General features: G+C 41.6%; 2 gene segments (V, D, J or C); both read right to left on the bottom strand.

Moving 5' to 3' along the window:
- Positions 1-2,168: 2,168 nt before the first annotated feature.
- LOC134482061 (T cell receptor alpha variable 22-like) lies at positions 2,169-2,693 on the bottom strand. The segment is given in 2 exon segments: positions 2,169-2,464; positions 2,642-2,693. Coding segments are annotated over 2 exon segments (348 nt in total).
- A 6,693-nt stretch (positions 2,694-9,386) lies between these two features.
- On the bottom strand, positions 9,387-9,945 carry LOC134482060 (T-cell receptor alpha chain V region PHDS58-like). The segment is given in 2 exon segments: positions 9,387-9,700; positions 9,796-9,945. Coding segments are annotated over 2 exon segments (360 nt in total).
- Positions 9,946-19,771: the final 9,826 nt, after the last annotated feature.

The following is a 19,771-nucleotide window of genomic DNA, read 5'->3' as shown; positions in this document are numbered from 1 at the left end:
CAGGCTGCAAAAAAGCCTGAGAAACATGAGGACTTACACAGTCTGTACTACTTCTTGATGCCTTGGTGAAGTTCTCGGGCTTTGCTCCCTCGTGGAGCCATGTTGAGGTGAGCAGTATATGTAAACCACCGGAGACCACATTGAGGTTCCTCGACTATGCAGTCACTGAGGGCCATGAGTTGGTCACTGGTCCTGATGTACCCAAGGTCAGTGTTATGTCTTCACCTATATTACCACCTAAGCCAGTGCTGCCTGAAGCCATGTTATTGCCCAAGACTACGGGAGGAGTTGGCCCCTCCCCTTAGTGGCAGTCACACAGAGGCACTAGCTATGGATGATGGAGAGCTGGCCCAAAGCACTGCAGTATGGGAGGGTAAGGAATGGGAAAACTAACTCCAGACACCTCATAGCTCTCTTCAGATGATGGTTTTTGGCATGGATGCAGGAGGAGGAAGATTCTTTCTCTTTTTGGGGTATTGCCACTAGGAATTTGATGATGCTTTGGTGACGAAATGGACCATACAAAAGGGACATTTCCCCTCTTTTATGTGGGAGGAGGTCAAGAGGAGAAGGCATGGGTATGAGACAATTGAGAGGTGAGCATGGTCAGGGCATATGCTGTGAGATTCCTAAATAATAAACTAAAATTAATAATAATAATAAAAGTTCATTTTATATCTTGTCTAGAAAACATCTAAAATTGCTATCTGTAGTCCTCTAGCTCATTTGTTTATGAGACAAACTCTTTCAAGTCAAGGCTAATCAGGAATGGAACTAGGACAAAGCTCTATTGGATCAGTTAGGAAGCATTTTCTGGGTACCACATTTCTGGACCATGTTTCCATGTTTAGATCTAACCTAATTCAATAGCCATATCCTACCAGGAATCTATGGTTACGGTCGGTGGTTGCTAATTGCGAACTCTCTGAGATGACTGAATCAATAATTCTTACTGCAAAGGCTATTACTCTAGTAACACCACTTGTAGCTATGCTCACAGAAATCTTACTGGCAATTAGGAATTGTTTATTGTCTAGGAAGCTCAGAAAAGTCTGTATTTTAAAGGCATGTAGTTGCAATAGGGATGGAAGCTGTCTGAATCACAAGGGGGTCAGTCAATCTGTGAAGCTCCAGAAAGAAAAGGTTTCAGCCAATCCATCATCATTGTAGCCACTCAGCTGCAGTTGTAAAGGGATAACAGCAATGGACAGACAATACGTGAATGCTTAAGGCTGGATGGTTTCCAGTTCCTCACAGAAAGTGGCAAGGCAGGAGTTTTCAACTGTGCAATGTAATCTGCCAACCCTTGGGGAAAATCAGTTGTTAAGATTACATTTAATTATTTAATTAAATAATTTGTCCAATATTGTATGTTATTGGGGAGGTTTTCACTTTTTATTTTGAAAGCACTGTTTTAATAGGTTTTGCATGTGTATACTTAAATATATAGATAGATAGATATACTACTTATAGATATATAATATATTATATGAAAATATATTATTATATGACATATAAACATTTTGGTAGATCCATTGCTAAAAGCAGGACTGTGATAAAAGTTGCAAATAAGGTCTCTGTAATTTATAATTTAACTTTTGGCTTTGATTCTTTCTAAAGCAAAATATTTTTATAATACATAATTAAATGTATTATATTTTTAAAATGTAAAAACAATAGAAACGATGTCTTGATTTAATAATAAGATTTGTTTGTCTTGCCTTTTGATGACTTAATTTATTATACCTTCAGGAATTAGTACTCTTATTAACTTCATGTTGAGCAGATTAGCTGGAAGAGTTGTTGGTGCTCTCTAAACAGAGGATGGAAACCATTGCTCTCAGTTCTCATTTTGGGAAATGACCCAAATGACTCAGCACTATTTAAGAGGGGTTTATATTTTATGATAAAAGCACAAGAATTTGATGAAGTGTGGTGTATATTTTAATCACTGATGTTTCTGAGTTTTTAACATTCTACAAATCAGCATCATTCAGTATGAATTTAACTGTGCGCTTCTGCAGTGAGATTTTTATTTTTCCTAATGCATTCTCTATAATTGGTGGAGATCTGATGAAGCCACAGCTGTGCAAAGCCTCCTGCAGAGTCTTCCTGTGGCAGGGGTTGTAGTCGCACACCCAGCTGCAGTTTGTGGCCAGGCTGCAGGCTCACTGGGAGCACTGTGCCTGCCCTGCACAGAGGTAGGTGCCTGAGTCCTCCAGCTGGGCATTGCTGATGTGCAGGGTGCTGTAGCGCTCCTTAGAACTGAATGTTGAGTTTAATCTCCCGTTCTCCTTTGTTCCTGAAGCCAGGTAGAACAGGTTGATGAGGCTGCTCCTGGGATTCTGTCGGAACCACTGCACAGTTGTAATGGTGATAGAAAAATTGCATCTCAGAACAGAACTGGTTCCCTCATGTAGACTCAAGGCTGAAGGACTCTGCTCCACTGAATCTCCTTTCACCCCTGTTAGAAACAGAAAAAGAAATCAGAACTAAAGAGAGGTATCCACCCATATCAATCAAATACCCCATGAAACACCCATGAGGAAGAATGCACAGGAGATTTTCATCTACTTTCTCCCCCTCCACCACCGACATTTCTGGAGAATCCCTAAAAGGAACTTAGCTTAGCACAACTCACAGCAAATCTGCACCCACAGAATCCCCAGCACAGCTCCCAGGTTCCTCTCCATGGCCCTGTCCACTTGCTGGGATGTCTTCTCTCCAGCTCTGAAGGGCGTCAGTCTTGTGCCCAGACAACTTGTGCTCACAGACTACAGGTTCTCTCTGAGTCACTGAGCTCCCTCATTCATCTGAACAAGGAACTCCACCCACCTCCACCTCATGACTCTGCACTGTCATTGCTCCAGGACTGTGGAGGGCATTGATGTAGAGCCCAGGACACTGTTTCGAATGTAGTGTGTAATATAAGGAGTTTGGGGGGAAATGTGTGAGGAAGGGGAATACATTAATGAAGAATGCCAGTGAGGAAGGTAATGGCTCCAGTGTGTAAAGCAGAGCCTTGCAGAATCCTAGCGAGACTGTTTGACGTTTTGTTGTTCTGAATTTTTTCCAGACAATATGATCTGGTCATTGTCTCTACTCCTCCATCACGTCCACGATCTTTCCCACCTCCTCACCCACCTAACTCTATGCCCTTTCTTTTTTCTCTCTTTAGAAAGCAAACAAACAGGGGAACAAGTAAATACCCCTTAAAACACATTTAAAATAAAAATAGCAAGAAAGACACACACACACACACACACACACACACACACAACCATAAAAACACAAGGCATGTAGCCCTAAAATAGAGATGAAACCAGTATGACAAGAAAAAGAAAAGAAAAAAGGAAGGAAGGAAGGAAGAAGGAAAAAGAAAGAGCTCAAATTAAGAAATGTGACACAAGGACACCACTGGATTCATTCTATATTGGTCTTCTAATGATGAGCGTAGGGCCCACCCTTAAGTGTGATCATTGTACCCAATTAGATAAGCCCTGATAGGACTCTTAAATTACACAATGTAACAAATCAGCGTGCAATGTGCTACACAAAATGAAAATAATTTCTTGCAATTAAAATATTCTTATGCGTAGAAAATGTTCCCAACACAGTTTTAAGAAAAACAAGGCATGTCTGTGTTTTCACCTTGATTTATTTTCTAACTCTTGGCTTCTTTTGCTGTGCTCATTAGGAAAACAAAACTGATTCAGAACAGGCTACAGACGACTGGTCAGATTAAGTAAGGCTCTCTCCCTTCTAGTTTTTCATACATTAAATTGACCAGCTTTCTGCTCAAGAAGTAGTTATTATCTTTTGTTCTAATTTAGAATGTATATTACATTTATTATATATGATATAAAAGATATTGCAATAATCTCTAGTTCTTTGATTTTATGAAATTTTAGGTATAAAACTAAAAAATAGAAAGCAGTGGAGATTTTTTTTCTCTTGTGCGCCCATCCTCATAATAGAGGAGTTTCTATTTTGTTTAAATCTGTTCAGAGATTTGTCCTTTAAACAGGCTCTAGCTATCTCTGCTTTCATACAGAATGACCAAGTGCTAATGGCTGTAGTGCTAGGTAGCTACACTCCATCATCCCTACTCCTTTCTTTGTGAGTGGATTGCCTTATGTCCTTATGTCACGTCTCAGTGCTTCAAACCTCAGGGAAACTTAAGAAAAAGTAATTTCTAGGAACCCTGCAGTGCCCCCTAGTGAACCCACACAACCAACAAAGTCACTTCAGACCATCCTCACAAGCCTCATTACATCAGCCCTTTGCATCCTGGTGAAGGAAATGCAGAAGTCAGAAGACAAGGGTGTCTAAAGTACTCAATAGAAGAAATAAAAATGGCTAAAAGACATCTGAAATTTTTTCATCAGCCTTAGCAACCAGGGCAATGCAATTTAAACAACTTTGAAGTTTCATCTCACTCAAGTAAAAAATACAAAGTAAAACAACTGATAGCAATTTCTAGTGGTAGCTACGGGGAAAGGAACCCACATTCATTACTGGAGGAGGTGAAGCTACTCTGGATATTAGTGTGAAAAATCTTCAAACATCTAAAGATAACTGTACCACATGACCTACCAGTGCCACCTCTTGGTATATGTCCAAAGAATGCTACCTCCCACTCCAGATACTTGCTTAGCTGTGTTCTATGCTGTTCTATTCACAGTATGTTGGGAATGGAAACACCCTAATGTGCTTCAACTAGTGAGCATAATGAAAATGTGGTATCTATATGTAATGGGATGTTCGTCAATGTAAAGAAAAATGGCATCATACACTTTGCAGGAAGATCGATGGAATTAGAAATGATTGTAATGAATGACTTGACCAAGGCTTGGAAAGACAATGGCTGCATATTCTGCCACTGAATTCCTAACTCCATAGGAAAAGGTAGAGGTTCCTAGCTCCAAATTTTCAAATAAAGTATATGACCTGGTGTAACCACAGAGACCAGAAAGGTACAAGGGATCATGTGTTTGGGGAGAAGCACTAGAGTAAGAAAGAGCAGGACAAGGAAAATTTAATGGGAGAAATAGGAAAAACGAAGCCAGGGTAGTTGGGAAAGGAAAGGATGTCAACACAGAAGGAGAAGGAGAAAGATGAAATAACAATAACCATGCCTTTGAAAAGAAACATAAGGATCTTGGGACTGAACTGAACTGATCCAACATCTCCCTGCACTCAAATCCCTTGGAGGAGATTGCTGAACACCCAGAAGTGCAGACAATCCTGAGACCACATGACAGACCGCCTCTTCTGCCCACATCTGCCCACATCTCTGGCCCAAGATGAAACTGCATAGCGCCTCTGAATACAGGAGTATAGGATCAGTCAGCAGCAGAAACCTGCTGGTGTTGGGAGCGATGCCCTTGAAGCCCTCCATTAGTGATGTTATTATTATAGTTAGATTTAAGTATGACTGGGTTCATGGAAAATCCTCAGCCAGCTGAAGAAGACTAATACAAATCTAGTGGTCAAGATGAATAATAATATGATAAATTCTCTTGCTGAGAAATACATCTGACATCAAGACGCCCAATGTGATGACTTGTAACCTTTCTGAAAAACTGACATCCTGCTGACTAATATGACAAACATGTGAACTTTCTGACATTCTATCAACATCAGCCCATTCCCCGATCGTATAAATATTGTGTCCTTGGCCTGTGTAAATGTGTCACACTACCCCCTCCCTCTGTTACCCTTGTTATAGTATAACTTCAGCCTTGGGAAAATAAAATTGTCACCTTGATCAGACTCTTGTCTTGGCATCCTTCTTCCTGTCTCCTGTCCCCTATTCTCTTCCAGGTACCCAGCACCCTCAGTGACATGCTGGGTCAAGCCTGGGTCCAGAACTGAACTGAACTGAACTGGTCACACAGCTCCCCTCACCCAAACCCCGTTGGGGGGGGGGGTGCTGGACCCTAAGAAGTGCAGACACTCCTGAGAATTCAGAGTAGGCTACTCTCTGCCCACATTCCCGATCCAAGAGGAAATCGTCTAGTCTGTTCCCAATCCGATTGAAAGAAAACAGGTCTACAGGAGTGCTGACACACAGGACTACAGGAAGGTCAAGCCACTGTCAGAGACAGCTAGACAAGCTAACGCCAGAGACAACCTGATGACGAGAGGCAAGCCCAGGAACCTAAGCAACAGAAACCAAGACTACTTGGCACCGTCAGAGCACATTTCTCCCATCAAAGCAAATACTGGATATCCAAACAAACTGGAAAAGCAAGATTTAGGTATAAAATCACATTTTATGATGATGATGGAGGACTTTAAGAAGGATATACATATCTCCCGTAAAGAAATACAAGACAACACAAGTAAACAAGTAGAAGCCCTTAAAGAGGAAGCATAAAGATCTCTTAAAGAATTACAGGAAAAAAACAACCAAACAGGAGAAGGAAATGAACAAAACCACCCAGGATTTAAAAATGGAAATAGAAACAATAAAGAAGCACAAAGGGAGACAACCCTGGAGATAGAATACCTAAAGAAGAGATCAGGATTCATAGATGCAAGCATCACACACAAAATACAAGAGATAAGAGAGAGAATCTCAGGGGCAGAAGATACCATACAAAACATTGACATAACCGTCAAAGATAATGTAAAACATAAAAGGCTCCTAGCCAAAAACATCCAGGAAATACAGGACACAAAGAGAAGATCAAACCTAAGACTAATAGGGATAGAAGAGAGTGAAGATTCCCAATTTAAAGGTCTAGTAAATATAATTTGGTAACTAAGTAAAATTATCCATCCTATATAGATATATTTAGAGTTCTTTATCTAAATATATTTTATCCTAACTAGCATTACCATGCTAAGACCTTCTTAGACTAGATCATCATCTTAAATCCTAAACAACTTAAGCTTATAGTAAGACTATAACTATATAGTCTTCAATCTCATCAGAGACCTGAGGAATAAATTTTACCTGGGTAGGCAGGGACTCAGCTTCCAAATATTATACAAATGGCAGAGACAAGCAGACTGGCTGGACAGTCCCCACAACAATTGTGTCTCCACAATGTTGGAGTACCCATTTTCTGCCTCAGTATATCTGACAGATGTTTTATGAAGCAGGGATTATGAAGGAGTTGCCTTCCCTGTAATGGTAGAGCTTGACAAGCCACTTCCCTGCATCCATATTTTTTTGGACAGATTTTAGTCTGTAGATAAGATTAGAACATTTTTTTGTCCAGTGCTGAGCTTGCCACAAATTAAGTATGTAGGGTATATGCAATCACATGTGTGTATGTATGTATGTACGTACGTATGTATGTATGTGCATGTTCATGTGTACATGTAGAGACTAGCGAAAAACCTTGCATATTGTTTCTCATATTCTGAAGAGGTAGGTGTGTGTGTGTGTGTGTGTGTGTGTGTGTGTGTGTGTCTGTGTGTGTGTCTGTGTGTCTGTGTGTCTGTGTGTGTCTGTGTCTGTGTCTGTGTCTGTGTAGCTTGTATTCCAATTGGGTCCATCAAAATTGTTTTGATGAGAGGGTCTGCCTGTAGCTTCTGGGAGTACACCCCCAGTTAATTCTGATTGGTAAATAAAGATGCCCGTAGCCAATAGCTGGGAAGGAGAGACATTGGTGTGGTTTAGGCTTCCTGGGCTTGGAACTACCAGAAGGAGGAAGGAGGACGACACGGAAGTTGCCATGGAGGGGTAATAATGTGAGGAGGGAGAAGCAGTGCCACCATATAAGGGACCAGGAGAACATGACCCAGAGGGCTGGTCAATTTGGTCAAAATCAGTCAAGATGGAACATAGAAATTAGTAAGTTGTAACTCAGAGTTATTGGTAGGAGGTAGATTCTAACAGCATAGAGGATAGACAGTCATCCAGCTATTGTACTGCTTAAGGCGTATTAAAATTTAAAGGCTGTTTGTGTGACTTTCATTTGGGAACATAAACCACTGAGGTAGGTATTAACTCTGTGCTGGGAATAATATAATATAATATAATAAAATATAATATAATATAATAATACTATGCATGTGCATGAATATGTTTGTTTAGCTATCCATATGTGCATATTCGTGAGGAGCTCAGATGTCAATCTTGGATGTCATTTTTCTGAGGCTATCTACCTTGTATATTTTAGACAAGCTCTCTCACTGATGCCTGGAGTTCATTATTGATGGTTGAGTATCAGGCTACAGGGATCTCTCTGTTCTTACCTCTCAGCACAGCCACCGTGCCCTACTTTTATGTGTGCACTGCAAATCCTACTCAGGTGCTCACGGTTACATGGCGACTACTCACTTGCATTTCTCAAGCCAAGCAACAGCTTGAGAATTCCCTCTTACTTTTCCTTTTTTCCTTTTGTTTACTCCTGAGCATTCATCCTCATAGGCTGTGTTCATAGAAGTAAAATATCTTCTTGTACAATCATCACCAGTAGAAGGAGAGGAAACTAAAGTTCTGTCCTGGAGCCAGCGAGCACTAATGTGCTAGCACTGCGACTCCTGTCTGCATTTCAGCAGGACATGGAGATGTTAGGATGAAAGAATCGATTTCTGATGTTCCCATGGTGGAATCATACACATCAGGGAGAAGACAGTGCATATAAAATATTCATAAGCATACAAAATAAAGTCGCAGAAGGAATCATACTACAATTTTTCAAGTAGATTTCAAGAATTTAAGGTGACAACAACAATAGAAGAATACATTTATAACTGTGAAGATTGCTTTGGAAAAAAATACCAATGAGCTAGAATTCATTATTCTTCTCTTTTATTTTTAGTGGTTGTGAGGAATGACATAATTATGAAAGATTTCTAAGAATTCCTGGTTCTGGTAAATTTTTATATTAACTAACAAGCAACAAATTCTTTCCGAAATGGAAGTACTTAAATATTATGACCAATTCTCATCAGTACATTTAGCATTGAAAGAAGAATATACAAGGAATTCAGCATGAAAGACTGAGTAGAGAAGGCAAATTTTAGGACAAAAATTGAGGAGCATTCCTATCATTTCTGTAAAGGCAACACATAAAATGAGAAATTGATGTCCACATTCTGGTATTCCACTATCAGCCATTTCGTCTAGTCACTCTTGAAATAATGTCCACTCAGAAAATAATTCTCATGGACAATAACTCTTGTCTCCTTTATTCAAAAACAATTATCATTGAACATTAGAGAATTTTGAAAATACACAAAGGACTTCTGAGACAAAGTCAGACAGTGGATATTTTAGGTAGAAATTAGTTGAGCAAAGACAGCTGGGACTGCTCAACTTTACTTCTCTCCTCACCAAGTCCAAAGAGATGCTTCATAAACCTCAAGGATAGAAATCGTGAGTCTGAGAATCCCCTGAAATGGGTGTTTGTGTTCATCTCCCCCTACAGACTCAGACACTGTGCGCTCAGAGCACAGAAGTACACAGCCGAGTCGCTCCAGTGCACAGAGGCTTTCCGCAGGTGGAAGGAAGAGTCACTCTTGTTGAATTCAGTCTCAAAGCCATTCTCTCCTTGAACCACGGGGTCTCCTGAATAGTACCCGAGGAGCAGCTGCAGCCCCTGCTGTGGGTACTGGACATACCAGAACAGGGAAGGTGGCACAGAGGAGGAATACTTGCATCTCAGCTGCAGAGAGGCTTCTTCAGAGACAGTGACATGAACATCAGGTTGAGTCACTGACTGAGCTTGGCCATCTCCTGGAAGGGAATATTAGGTCAGTAAGTTCAGTGCAGTCTTCAGTGAGGACAGTCAGAATGCAGAGATGCAGATATCACAAGGAAGCTGTACTCACTCAGGAGAAAGTTTATCCCCAGCACCGGGAGGAGCACCAGGAACATGGTTGAGCCTTGGAACTCTCAGGAATAGGATAGGTAGGAAAATCACTGAGGAAGGCAAGAGCTTGAAAGCTCTTATGAGGAAGGGTCTGCTGGAGAGGTCTCCTGCTCAGGTAAAAACAGATGCTGCAAACAGGAGCCTGGAAAGTTTTGAATATCTGATTCTTGTCACTTGCCTTTGCTAAATACTGAGCCAACTGCAAGAAGGATGCGGTGAGCAGGTGGAGATCTTCAAAGGAAGAAGGAACAGTAGTGAGTGCAGCAGCGCCCTCTGGAGGCCACATGAGGAACCAAGGGTCTTGAGGTTCCCCATTCTGCCTCCTGTGGTGTTCCTGTTTTACAAACAAAGCAAAACTTTCACAACACATTGCTCCTTTCCTAATCTATGATGAGGGATTAGGTTTAGCATCTGGTGGACATGGATGGCTGGTTAATATTCCTTATGAAACCAGGTTTTGAACTAAACCCTAGACTTCAGATGCAACTGTCTCAGACTGAGTGTGGATGACTAGCACAGCCATGATGGTGAGGCTTTATGGTACAGCTATAGCCCTTGGTGGATGCCCTGCAGCACAGAGACAATGAAAAACACTCGGAGTTAGATTGCCTCTGCTGTCAATGATTACCTCTACTGTCAATGACAAGACAGGACTCTAGATAGGAAAGGCTGACTGCTAAAGCTAGAGGAACTACAACTATGAGACCTCTATGGCTGGTTAAGGTACTATCCACTGGGAAAGAAACAGGATTAAAAACATTAGGTTTTTTCTGGGTCAATGGAATGCAATGGCTCAGTGTTAATACATATGTTTTTTGACTTCAGGAACAAAAAGGAAATTCATCCCAAGGGTCTTCTCTCATCTGTTTTTTCTTGTAGTGATTGTCTTTCCTGGGGAAGAGGGGCTTTATCAATGCCAGAAATTTGTGAGTGTTTAGTCTATAAATGAACCTGTGGGGTGTGTGTGTGTGTGTGTGTGTGTGTGTGTGTGTGTGTGTGTTTTCCAGGTTTTTTTTCAAATCCCCCTCAAACAAGGCAAAATTCACAAGAGTTAGAAGATAACAGTCATCTAAGAATTCAGGTTTACAAATACTTGAAGAAGATGGAAGGAGATAGAGTCACATTGAAACTTGGTCAGAAAGAAGGAAACTCATCAAAAACAAAGACCAGCAATTCCTGCTGGCTTTCAGTTTACTTTGGCAATTTGCAGAACCCAGCATGTATGTGTGCATGCGTATGATTCTGGTAGTTTGAATATGCTTGGCCTAGAGAGTGGCACCTTGCTGGAGTAGGTGTGGCCTTTTTGGAGGAAGTGTGCCTTCTAGCTAACTGGAAGTCAGTTTTCTCCTAGCAGCCTACAGAAGAATATGTAGAACTCTAAACTCCTTCATTGCCAACCTGCCTGGATGCTGCCCTGCTCCCACCTTGATGATAATGGATTGAACCTGTGAACCTGTAAGCCAGCCCCAATTAAATATTCTTATAAGACTTGCCTTGGTCATGGTGTCTCTTCACAGCGATGGAAACCCTAAATAAGACAGAAGTTGATCAACCAAAATGATGTAATTGAGACCTTAACAGGCCCATTCAGTGAGGCAAGTTTGTGCTAAATACAGCACAAGAAGTACAGAATTCTCTCCAAACATATCAACTGCATATGTAGGGAGTTGAGATACCCATTCCAACACCAGACACTGTCTGGAAACAAACATGTGATTTTTGAATTAAGGAGCCAAGGAGAAAATACTCAAAATATAAACCAGCATTAGCTAAAGGCCATGGGTCACTTAAATAAGTCCAACTCAGTCATGCATCCTAGCCAGATCCAAAATATATTTATGGACACTTTATCATCACCTGGTAAACAAAATTTGTAATTGAGGAGTATTTGCTGAGTAACAGTCTTCAGAATCTTTTACTTTTAGAATACAATTTAAAATTCAAGACCATGGCCTTCACCCTTTTCTCATAGTACTCTGTACCCAGATCCCTTGGGGAAGAGAGTTGGACTCTCAGAAGTGTCGACAATCCTGACAGCTCAGGTGACACCACCACTTCTGCGCATATTCCTGGCCCTAGAGGAACCCACCTGGAGCTGTCTGGGCACAGGAAGCCTGGAGCAGTCTGGGACAGGATCCTTCCAGTTTCTGCCTGCTCCCTGAGCTGACCCTGTGACCCATCTCTCTGTACCCAGACCTGGAGTGCTGACACACAGAATTACAGGAGGGTCAATCCACTGTCAGAGACAGCAAGACAAGCTAACACCAGAGAAAACTAGATAGCAAGAGGCAAGCACAGGAACCTAAGCAACAGAAACCAAGACTACTTTGTAACATCAGAACACAGTTCTCCCACAAAAGCAAATCCTGGATATTCCAACACACAGAAAAAAAAAGATTTAGATTTAAAATCACATTTCATGATGATGATAGAGTACTTTGAGAAAGACATAAATAACTCCCTTAAAGAAATATAGGACAACACAAGTAAACAAATAGAAGCCCTTAAAGAGGAAACACAAAAATCCCTTAAAGAATCACAGAAAAACACAACCAAACAGTTGAAGGAATTGGACAAAACTATTCAGGATCAAAAAATGTAAATAAAAACAATAAAGAAATAATAAAGGGAGACAATTCTGGAGATAGAAAAATTAGAAAAGAGATCAGGAGTCATAGACATAAGCATCACCAACAGATTACAAAATATAGAAGAGAGAATCTCAGGGGCAGGAGATACCATAGAAAACATTAACACAATTGTCAAAGAAAATGTGAAACGAAAAAGCTCCTAACCCAAAACATCCAGAAAATGGAGGACATAATGAGAAGATCAAACCTAAGGGTAATAACTATAGAAGAGAGTGAAGATTCACAACTTAAGGGCCAGTAAATATCTTCAACAAAAGTATAGAAAAAAACTTCCTTAACCCAAAGAAAGAGATGCCCATAAACATACAAGAAGCCTACAGAAATCCAAATAGATTGGACCAGAGAAGAAATTCCTCCTGTCACATAGTAGTCAAAATACCCAATGAACAAAACAACAACAGAAAAGAATATCAAAAGCAGTAAAGGAAAAAGGTCAAGTAACATATAAAGGAAGACCTATCAAAATTACACAAGACTTCTCACCAGAGACTACAAAAGCCAGAAGATACTGGGCAGATGTCACACAGACACTAAAAGAACACAAATGCAGAGGTGGATGCTGGCAGCCAACCATTGAACTGAGAATGGGGTACCCATTGGAGGAGTTTAGAAAAAGGATTGAGGGAGCTGAAGGGGTTTGCAACCCCATAAGAACAACAATACCAACCAACCAGAGCTTCCAGGGACTAAACCACCATCCAAAGTGTACACATGGACAGAGCCATGGCTCCAGCTGCATATGTAGCAGAGGATGGCCTTGTTGTGTACCAATGAGAGGAGAAGCCCTTGGTTCTCCCAAGGATGGACCCCCCAGTGTAAGAGAATTTCAGGGCAGGGAGGTTGGAAGGGGTTGGTGGTTGAGTAGGGAGTACCCTCATAGAAGATCAGGAAAGGTGAATGGGATAGGAGGTTCATGGATGGCAACCAGGAAAGGGGATTACATTTGAAGTGTAAATAAAATATATGCAATAAAAAATTCAAGACCATGACATATCTTGTGATCACACCTCTTGGCTCTTCTTATACATGGAGTCTTTCTGTATTTCATGAAAAGTTCATCAAGTGAAGGCAGTCAGAAAGTGTGAGAATTGGGTTCCCGGTTGATAGTCTGTTTAGAAATCATCATGAGGGTTGGTCTTGTCAGAGGAGCCATGTCATTGTTGGTGAGCTTTGGAGCCAACATCTCCCTCTTTGTGGTAAGTTGAAGGCCTCAGGTACTGGTCCAGTGCCATGCCTGGTTGACTGCTACTACACTCCCTACCAGGATGTGAATCTGTAATCAAGCCCCCAGTTAAATGCTTTCTAATAGGTTGTCTTTTTTTCTTATAAAGAACAACATTAACTTGGAGCTGGCTTACAGGTTCAGAGGTTCAGTCCATTACAATCAAGGTAGGAACAGGGGAGCATCTAGGCAGGCGTGATGCAGTCAGAGCTGAGAGTTCTATATCTTCATCTGAAGGCTGTTAGAGGAAGACTGACTTCCAGGCAGCTAGGATGAGGGTTTTAAGCCCATGCCCACAGTGCCACACCTACTCCAACAAGGCCACACCTCCTAATAGTACCACTTCCTGGGCTAAGCATATACAAATCAAATTCCACTCCCTGATCCCCATAGGCTTGTTCAAACACCTGAGTCTGTGGGGGCCATATCTACCTACAGCATAATAAAAAAAAACACATTTAGTCCACCTTCCAAAGTTCCCATAGTCTATAGCAGTTTCAACAATATTAAAAGTTTAAGTTCAAGGTCTCTTCTGAGATTCATCCAATCACTTAACCGTAATCCCCAAAACAAGACAGGAAACCAGCTGGGCAAACTTCAAACTCTGCCATCTCCATGTCTGATGTCAAGGTGGTCTTCAGATCTCCAGCTCCTTTATCATCTTTGTTGACTGCAACAAACTTCTTTCTCCTGGGCTGGTTCCACTCCCTGTTAGCAGCTTTCCTCAACAGATTGCCCATGAATATGGCATGTCAAACATCTTGGGGTCTCCTAGGCAACATATGATTTTCTGGGCTCCTCCAAAGGCTAAATCACTTCTCCAGCTCTGACCTCTGTAGCACTCTAAGCTCAGGTTGATCCACTCCAGTGTTGCTGCTGTTCTTGGTGATCATCCCATGGTACTGGCATCTCCAATACACTAAGGTCTTTTGCTTCACTAATAGTCTCTCATAGGCTCTCTTCATCATGCCAAGCCTCAAATCCTTTGCATGACTCCTTCAGTCCTGGGCCATCAACTGCAACTGAGTCTGAACCTTCACCAATAGCCTGCCATGACCTCTCACAGCGCTATGCCTCAGCTGCTCTTCATGACTTTAAAACCAGGAACACTTTAGTGACTCTTACATGAGCCAAATACAGCTGCAGCACAAGGTACAACCTTGGCTATCTCTGAATCACAACTTCTTCATTCTGTCAGAAGACATTTCCCAGAAGATTTCATCTCAATGATGCTGGTCTCTTCTTTTTTTTAAATTTTTTATTCGATATATTTCTTTACTTACATTTCAAAGGTTATTCCCCTTCCTGGTTTCCTATCCATAATTCCCATCCCCTCTACTCCCCCTCCCCCATACAGGTATTCCCCCCATACATCCCCCTTTCAGCCCCCCATAATCCCCTGCACTGGGGGTCCAACCTTGGGAGAACCAAGGGCTTCCTTTCCACTGGTGCCCCAACAAGGCTATTCTCTGCTACCAATGCATTTGCAGCCCTGGGTCAGTCCGTGTAGAATCTTTCAGTAGTGGTTTAGTCCGTGGAAGCCCTGGTTGGTTGGCATTGTTGTTTTTATGGTTAATAGATTGTCTTGAACATGGTCACTTCACAGTCATAGATAAGCAAGCAAGTCCAGAATTTGGGCTACATTCTCTGTTTTATGGATCAAGGAGAGGAAGAATATAAATAACTTAAGGAGTGAGCCTGAAGAAAATATTTAAAGACTAGAGTCTCTGTTCCTCATTAGGTTATGAATTAATGGAGATTTGCGAAAGATTGTAAGAGAATTTAAGCCACTGAATTTTGTAAGACATTTTCGTAGAGATAAATCCTAATCAGGGTTTTCCCAGATATGTTTCCTGCGAGAGATCTCTAGGGAGAGAACAATTATGTCAGGTAATCAAATCGTGTTTTGGTTTGTTTGTTTGTTGGTTGGTTGGTTTTTTATTTTGTTCTGTTTTTTTCTTTTCTTTTTTGCACTGATGTCTATCCTACCCTGTTAGAATATCCAGCAATTCCTAGATTTCTAGTTATCTGATCTGACATTTGTTCATGTTTTCAAGAAACCAGGTAAACATCACTCAGTGAAAGCACTTAGGCTCCCTCACAGAGCCTCCCCCTCAGCCCTCCTGCACCCTTGGTTCATGTGCAGCTTCCCCTGCCGTCTCCCTCACTGTGTCTCCACAGTACAGTAGTACAGGGCAGAGTCTGACAGCTGTGCTGAGGGCTTCTGCAGTCGGAAGGAGCGGCTGCTCTTATGGAGAGCGGCGTGGAACCCTGCGTGCTCGGTCCTCTTGCTGTCTGTGGAGCTCCTCAGGAGTAGCCGAGGGGCTTCACTGAGATATTGCACATACCAGAACAGGGTAGGAGCTGAGTAAGTAGTCTGATAGGTGCAGTTCAGCATCACAGGCGACCCCTCTGTGAGAGTGACCAGGCCTTCTGTCTGGGTCACTGAGTCTCCATTGCTCCTCCCTGAAAATAAATAATAAAAAATGAACAAATAAGTACATAAACACCTAAGTACAGAGGAATTACTTTTTTTATTTGAGAAGAAGCACTAAAGACTTCTAGAGTTGTAAGAAAAGGACGTCATTAACCCTTAGAGTTAAACATAACTTACTGAGCATTAGGAGGAGCACGAGAACAGAGCAGGTGTCAGGAAGCATGTTCATAGAAGAAATGACACTTGGTCCTTGAGTGCACCAAAGTCACAGGGCAAGTCCTCTGCAGGATCTCCTCAAACTCCTCACTCAGAGACAAGGACCTCTGTCTGCACAGTGAGTCTGTCATGTTAAGTCACTACCTGAATGAGATGTTAACCACATCTGAAGAGACAGCGCCCTCTGCTGATTTCCCTCCAACCTGCACCACAGAGTTCTGGAAAACACAGTGTAAATAAACTTGGAACCACACCCAAAGAAGGTAGGTCTCAAGTCCCCATTGGATGGCTGAAATCACTAGTGTCACTGAACTATGTGTGTCCTACCGTATATAGTGTGGCGAGTGTACATGAAAGAATGTTCACACACAAATAGACTTCTGATATAATTTATGTACTTTTTGATTTTTATTAGTTCTTACAGAATATTATGCAATGAATTTTGATTATTATCCTCTGCTCCTTCCAGTCCTGAAAAGATTTATCCACTTTTGTATAACACTCCAGTTTGTGTCCCATCGTCCCATTTAAAATAAAATGCAGCAAGTTTTGTGTTATAGGCTGCACTGCCCATGTACTCTTGGATATGTGGCCTTCATTGGAAGGTAATCTTTGCACCAGGAGCTGAACCTTTAATGAAAAAAGGTGGGAATGTCCATCTTCCTTCTCTGTGATGGAATCTTTCTGGCTTGATCCTTTGCAGGACTCGTGTGTACTGTCAACCTCTGTGAATTCACATGTGCAGCTGCCCTACTATGTGCAGGAAACACTGCTTCTGTGTAGTCATCCACCACTCTCACAGTTTGTCCACAGCCTCTTCCTCGATGACTTCTGAGCCAAGGGAGGAGAGTGTGGGATGTAGACGTTCCACATGGGGCCGAGTCAGCTACAGTCTTTTTGTCTCTGCAGCATAATGAGTTCTGTTCTCTCATAGCCTCCATGTGCTGCCAGAGGAAAGCATTAAAATTATATTTCAATTTTAAAACTATTTTTAAAAAGAAGGATAGAGAAAATTGTCCTAAATGGATTGAGTTATAACTGACATTGGAATTTTCTGTTTTTATGTCTGCACTGTAGCTGCAACTTAAAAGGAACCCATGGCTAAACCTGCACTGGAAGGCCTGTGACACAGGATGTGGATGGGGCTCCAGGCCCCATGGCAGGTTTGAGGACAGACTACAGGAGCCATTGACTAGTGTGCACTTTCGGCACAGAAGCACATGGCTGAGTCTCAATGGCTTGTGCAGAGTGAAATGCTTGGCTTTCTTATTCAGTAAAACTATCAATCTTTGGGTCTGCTTTCTTTCCATATTTGAACGAATGTCAATGAGGAGCTTAGGATGCTTCCCAGGTTCTTGCTTGTACCGAGGGAAAGAGAGCAGGGCACTGTCTACACAAGTGCAGCTGATGCGAGTACTGGTCCTCTCCTCGCCTCTCAGGATGGAGTGGAGCTGCTCTCCACCTGCTCACCTTAGCTCATCCCTATGCAGAGATGGAAATGATGGAGAAAGACTGTGAGGCCATCACTTTACAGACGTCTTCTTTTCTACAGTAGCTAGAGAAAACCTGAGTGAGATAGCATATGCCTAGATGTCTCATAGATTATTCTGTGGCCCTAGAATATTAACTCATCATACAATACAGCCACAGAAATATCAATAATGTAGGAAACATGTCTCCATTGTTCTTCCCAATTAAGGTAAAAGCCAATGTAGATCGCGATGACTAGCGGGCATGATACAGCTATCAGGGTGTTGTTCATTGTGTTTTATTTAGTTTAGTTTTGTTTTTTAGTTTTTTATTCATTTTTATTGGATATTTTCTTTACCTACATTTCAAATATTATCTCCCTTTCAGTTTCCCCTCCAGAACCCTCCCATTCTATCCCCCCACCCCCTGCATCTATGTGGGTGCTCCCCATACATCCACCCCTCCCTCCCACCCTTCCACTTGCCCTGGCTTTCCCCTACAATGGGGCATCCAGCCTTGACAGGCTTCTCCTCCAACTGATGCAGCAAGGCCATCCTCTGCTCCACATGTGCCTGGAGCCATAGGTTCATCCCTGTGTACTCTCAGGATGGTGGTTTAGTCCCTGGGAATTCTGGGGGATCTGGTGGTTGATAATGTTGTTTTTCTTATGGGATTGCAAACCATTTCAGCTCCTTCATTCCTTCCCCTAACTCCTCCATTGGGGACACCATTTTCAGTCCAATGGTTCGCTGTGAGTGTTGCCCTCTGTATTTGTCTTGCTCTGGCTGAGCCTCCCAGGTGACAGTTATAGCAGGCTCCTGTCAGCATGCACCTCTTGGCATCCCCAGTGGTGACTGGGCTTGGTGACTGCATGTAGGATGGATCCCCATGTATGGCAGTCTCTAGATGGCCTTTCCTTCAGTCTCTGCTCCAAATTGGTTGTTCATTCTTAGTAATAATTCTAGCTCTAGAGTCAACCCCTCAGCCACTGAAAAATCACCTTTGCTTCTTCCCCAAGCCTGAACCATCAACATACACCAAAGAGAATTCTCTGCATTCTCCCCAATACTTGAGATCTAATAGCACCTCATGGTTGCATCCCTAACAAGCAAGGACTAGTGCTCTTATCCTATGAGATACTCAGACTCACAACATACAATATGTCATGTTAAATGGGTTCCTGGACTTGGAAATCCAGAAAAGTATATTTACACACTAATGTTGATAATATTTATATTTAAATCTCACATATCATAACTATTGTGTTTCACATGCAAGGTATATATGTGATATTTTCATACGTAAATGTATATATGTGACAGATGGTTGATCTGATCCTGATTTAACATTGGTATCTGATCTTGGTCTAGAAAATTGTCCATTTTATCCAGATTGTTCAGTTTTGTTGAGTATAGGCTTTTGTAGTATAATCTGATGATTTTTTGATTTTCCTTAGTTTCTTTTGTTATGTCTCCCTTTTCATTTCTGATTTTGTTAATTTGGATACAGTCTCTATGCCCTCTGGTTAGTCTGGCTAAGCGTTTATCTCTCTTTTTAATTTTTTCATTGAACCAGCTCCTGGTTTTGTTGATTCTTTGTATAGTCCATTTGTTTCTACTTGGTTGATTTCAGCCCTGAGTTTGGTTATTTCCTGCCTTTTACTCCTCTTGTGTGCATTTGCTTCTTTGTTCTAGAGCTTTGAAGTATGCTGTCAAGTTGCTAGTGAATGCTCTCTCCAGTTTCTTTTTGGAGGCAGTTGGCGCTATGAGTTTTCCTTTTAACACTGCTTTTCTTGTGTCTCATAAGTTTGGGTTTGTTGTGACTTCATTTTGATTAAGTTCTAAAAAGTCTTTAATTTCTCTCTTTATTTCTTCCTCGACTGAGTTATCATGAATAGAGCATCGTTCAGCTTCCATGTATATGTGGGCTTTCTGTCGTT

This window comes from Rattus norvegicus, chromosome 15, assembly GCF_036323735.1.
Source record: "Rattus norvegicus strain BN/NHsdMcwi chromosome 15, GRCr8, whole genome shotgun sequence".
Taxonomy (NCBI): Eukaryota; Metazoa; Chordata; class Mammalia; order Rodentia; family Muridae; genus Rattus; species Rattus norvegicus.
The sequence above is the reverse complement of the archived record's forward strand: the minus strand, read 5'-3'. Positions and strand labels throughout refer to the sequence as shown.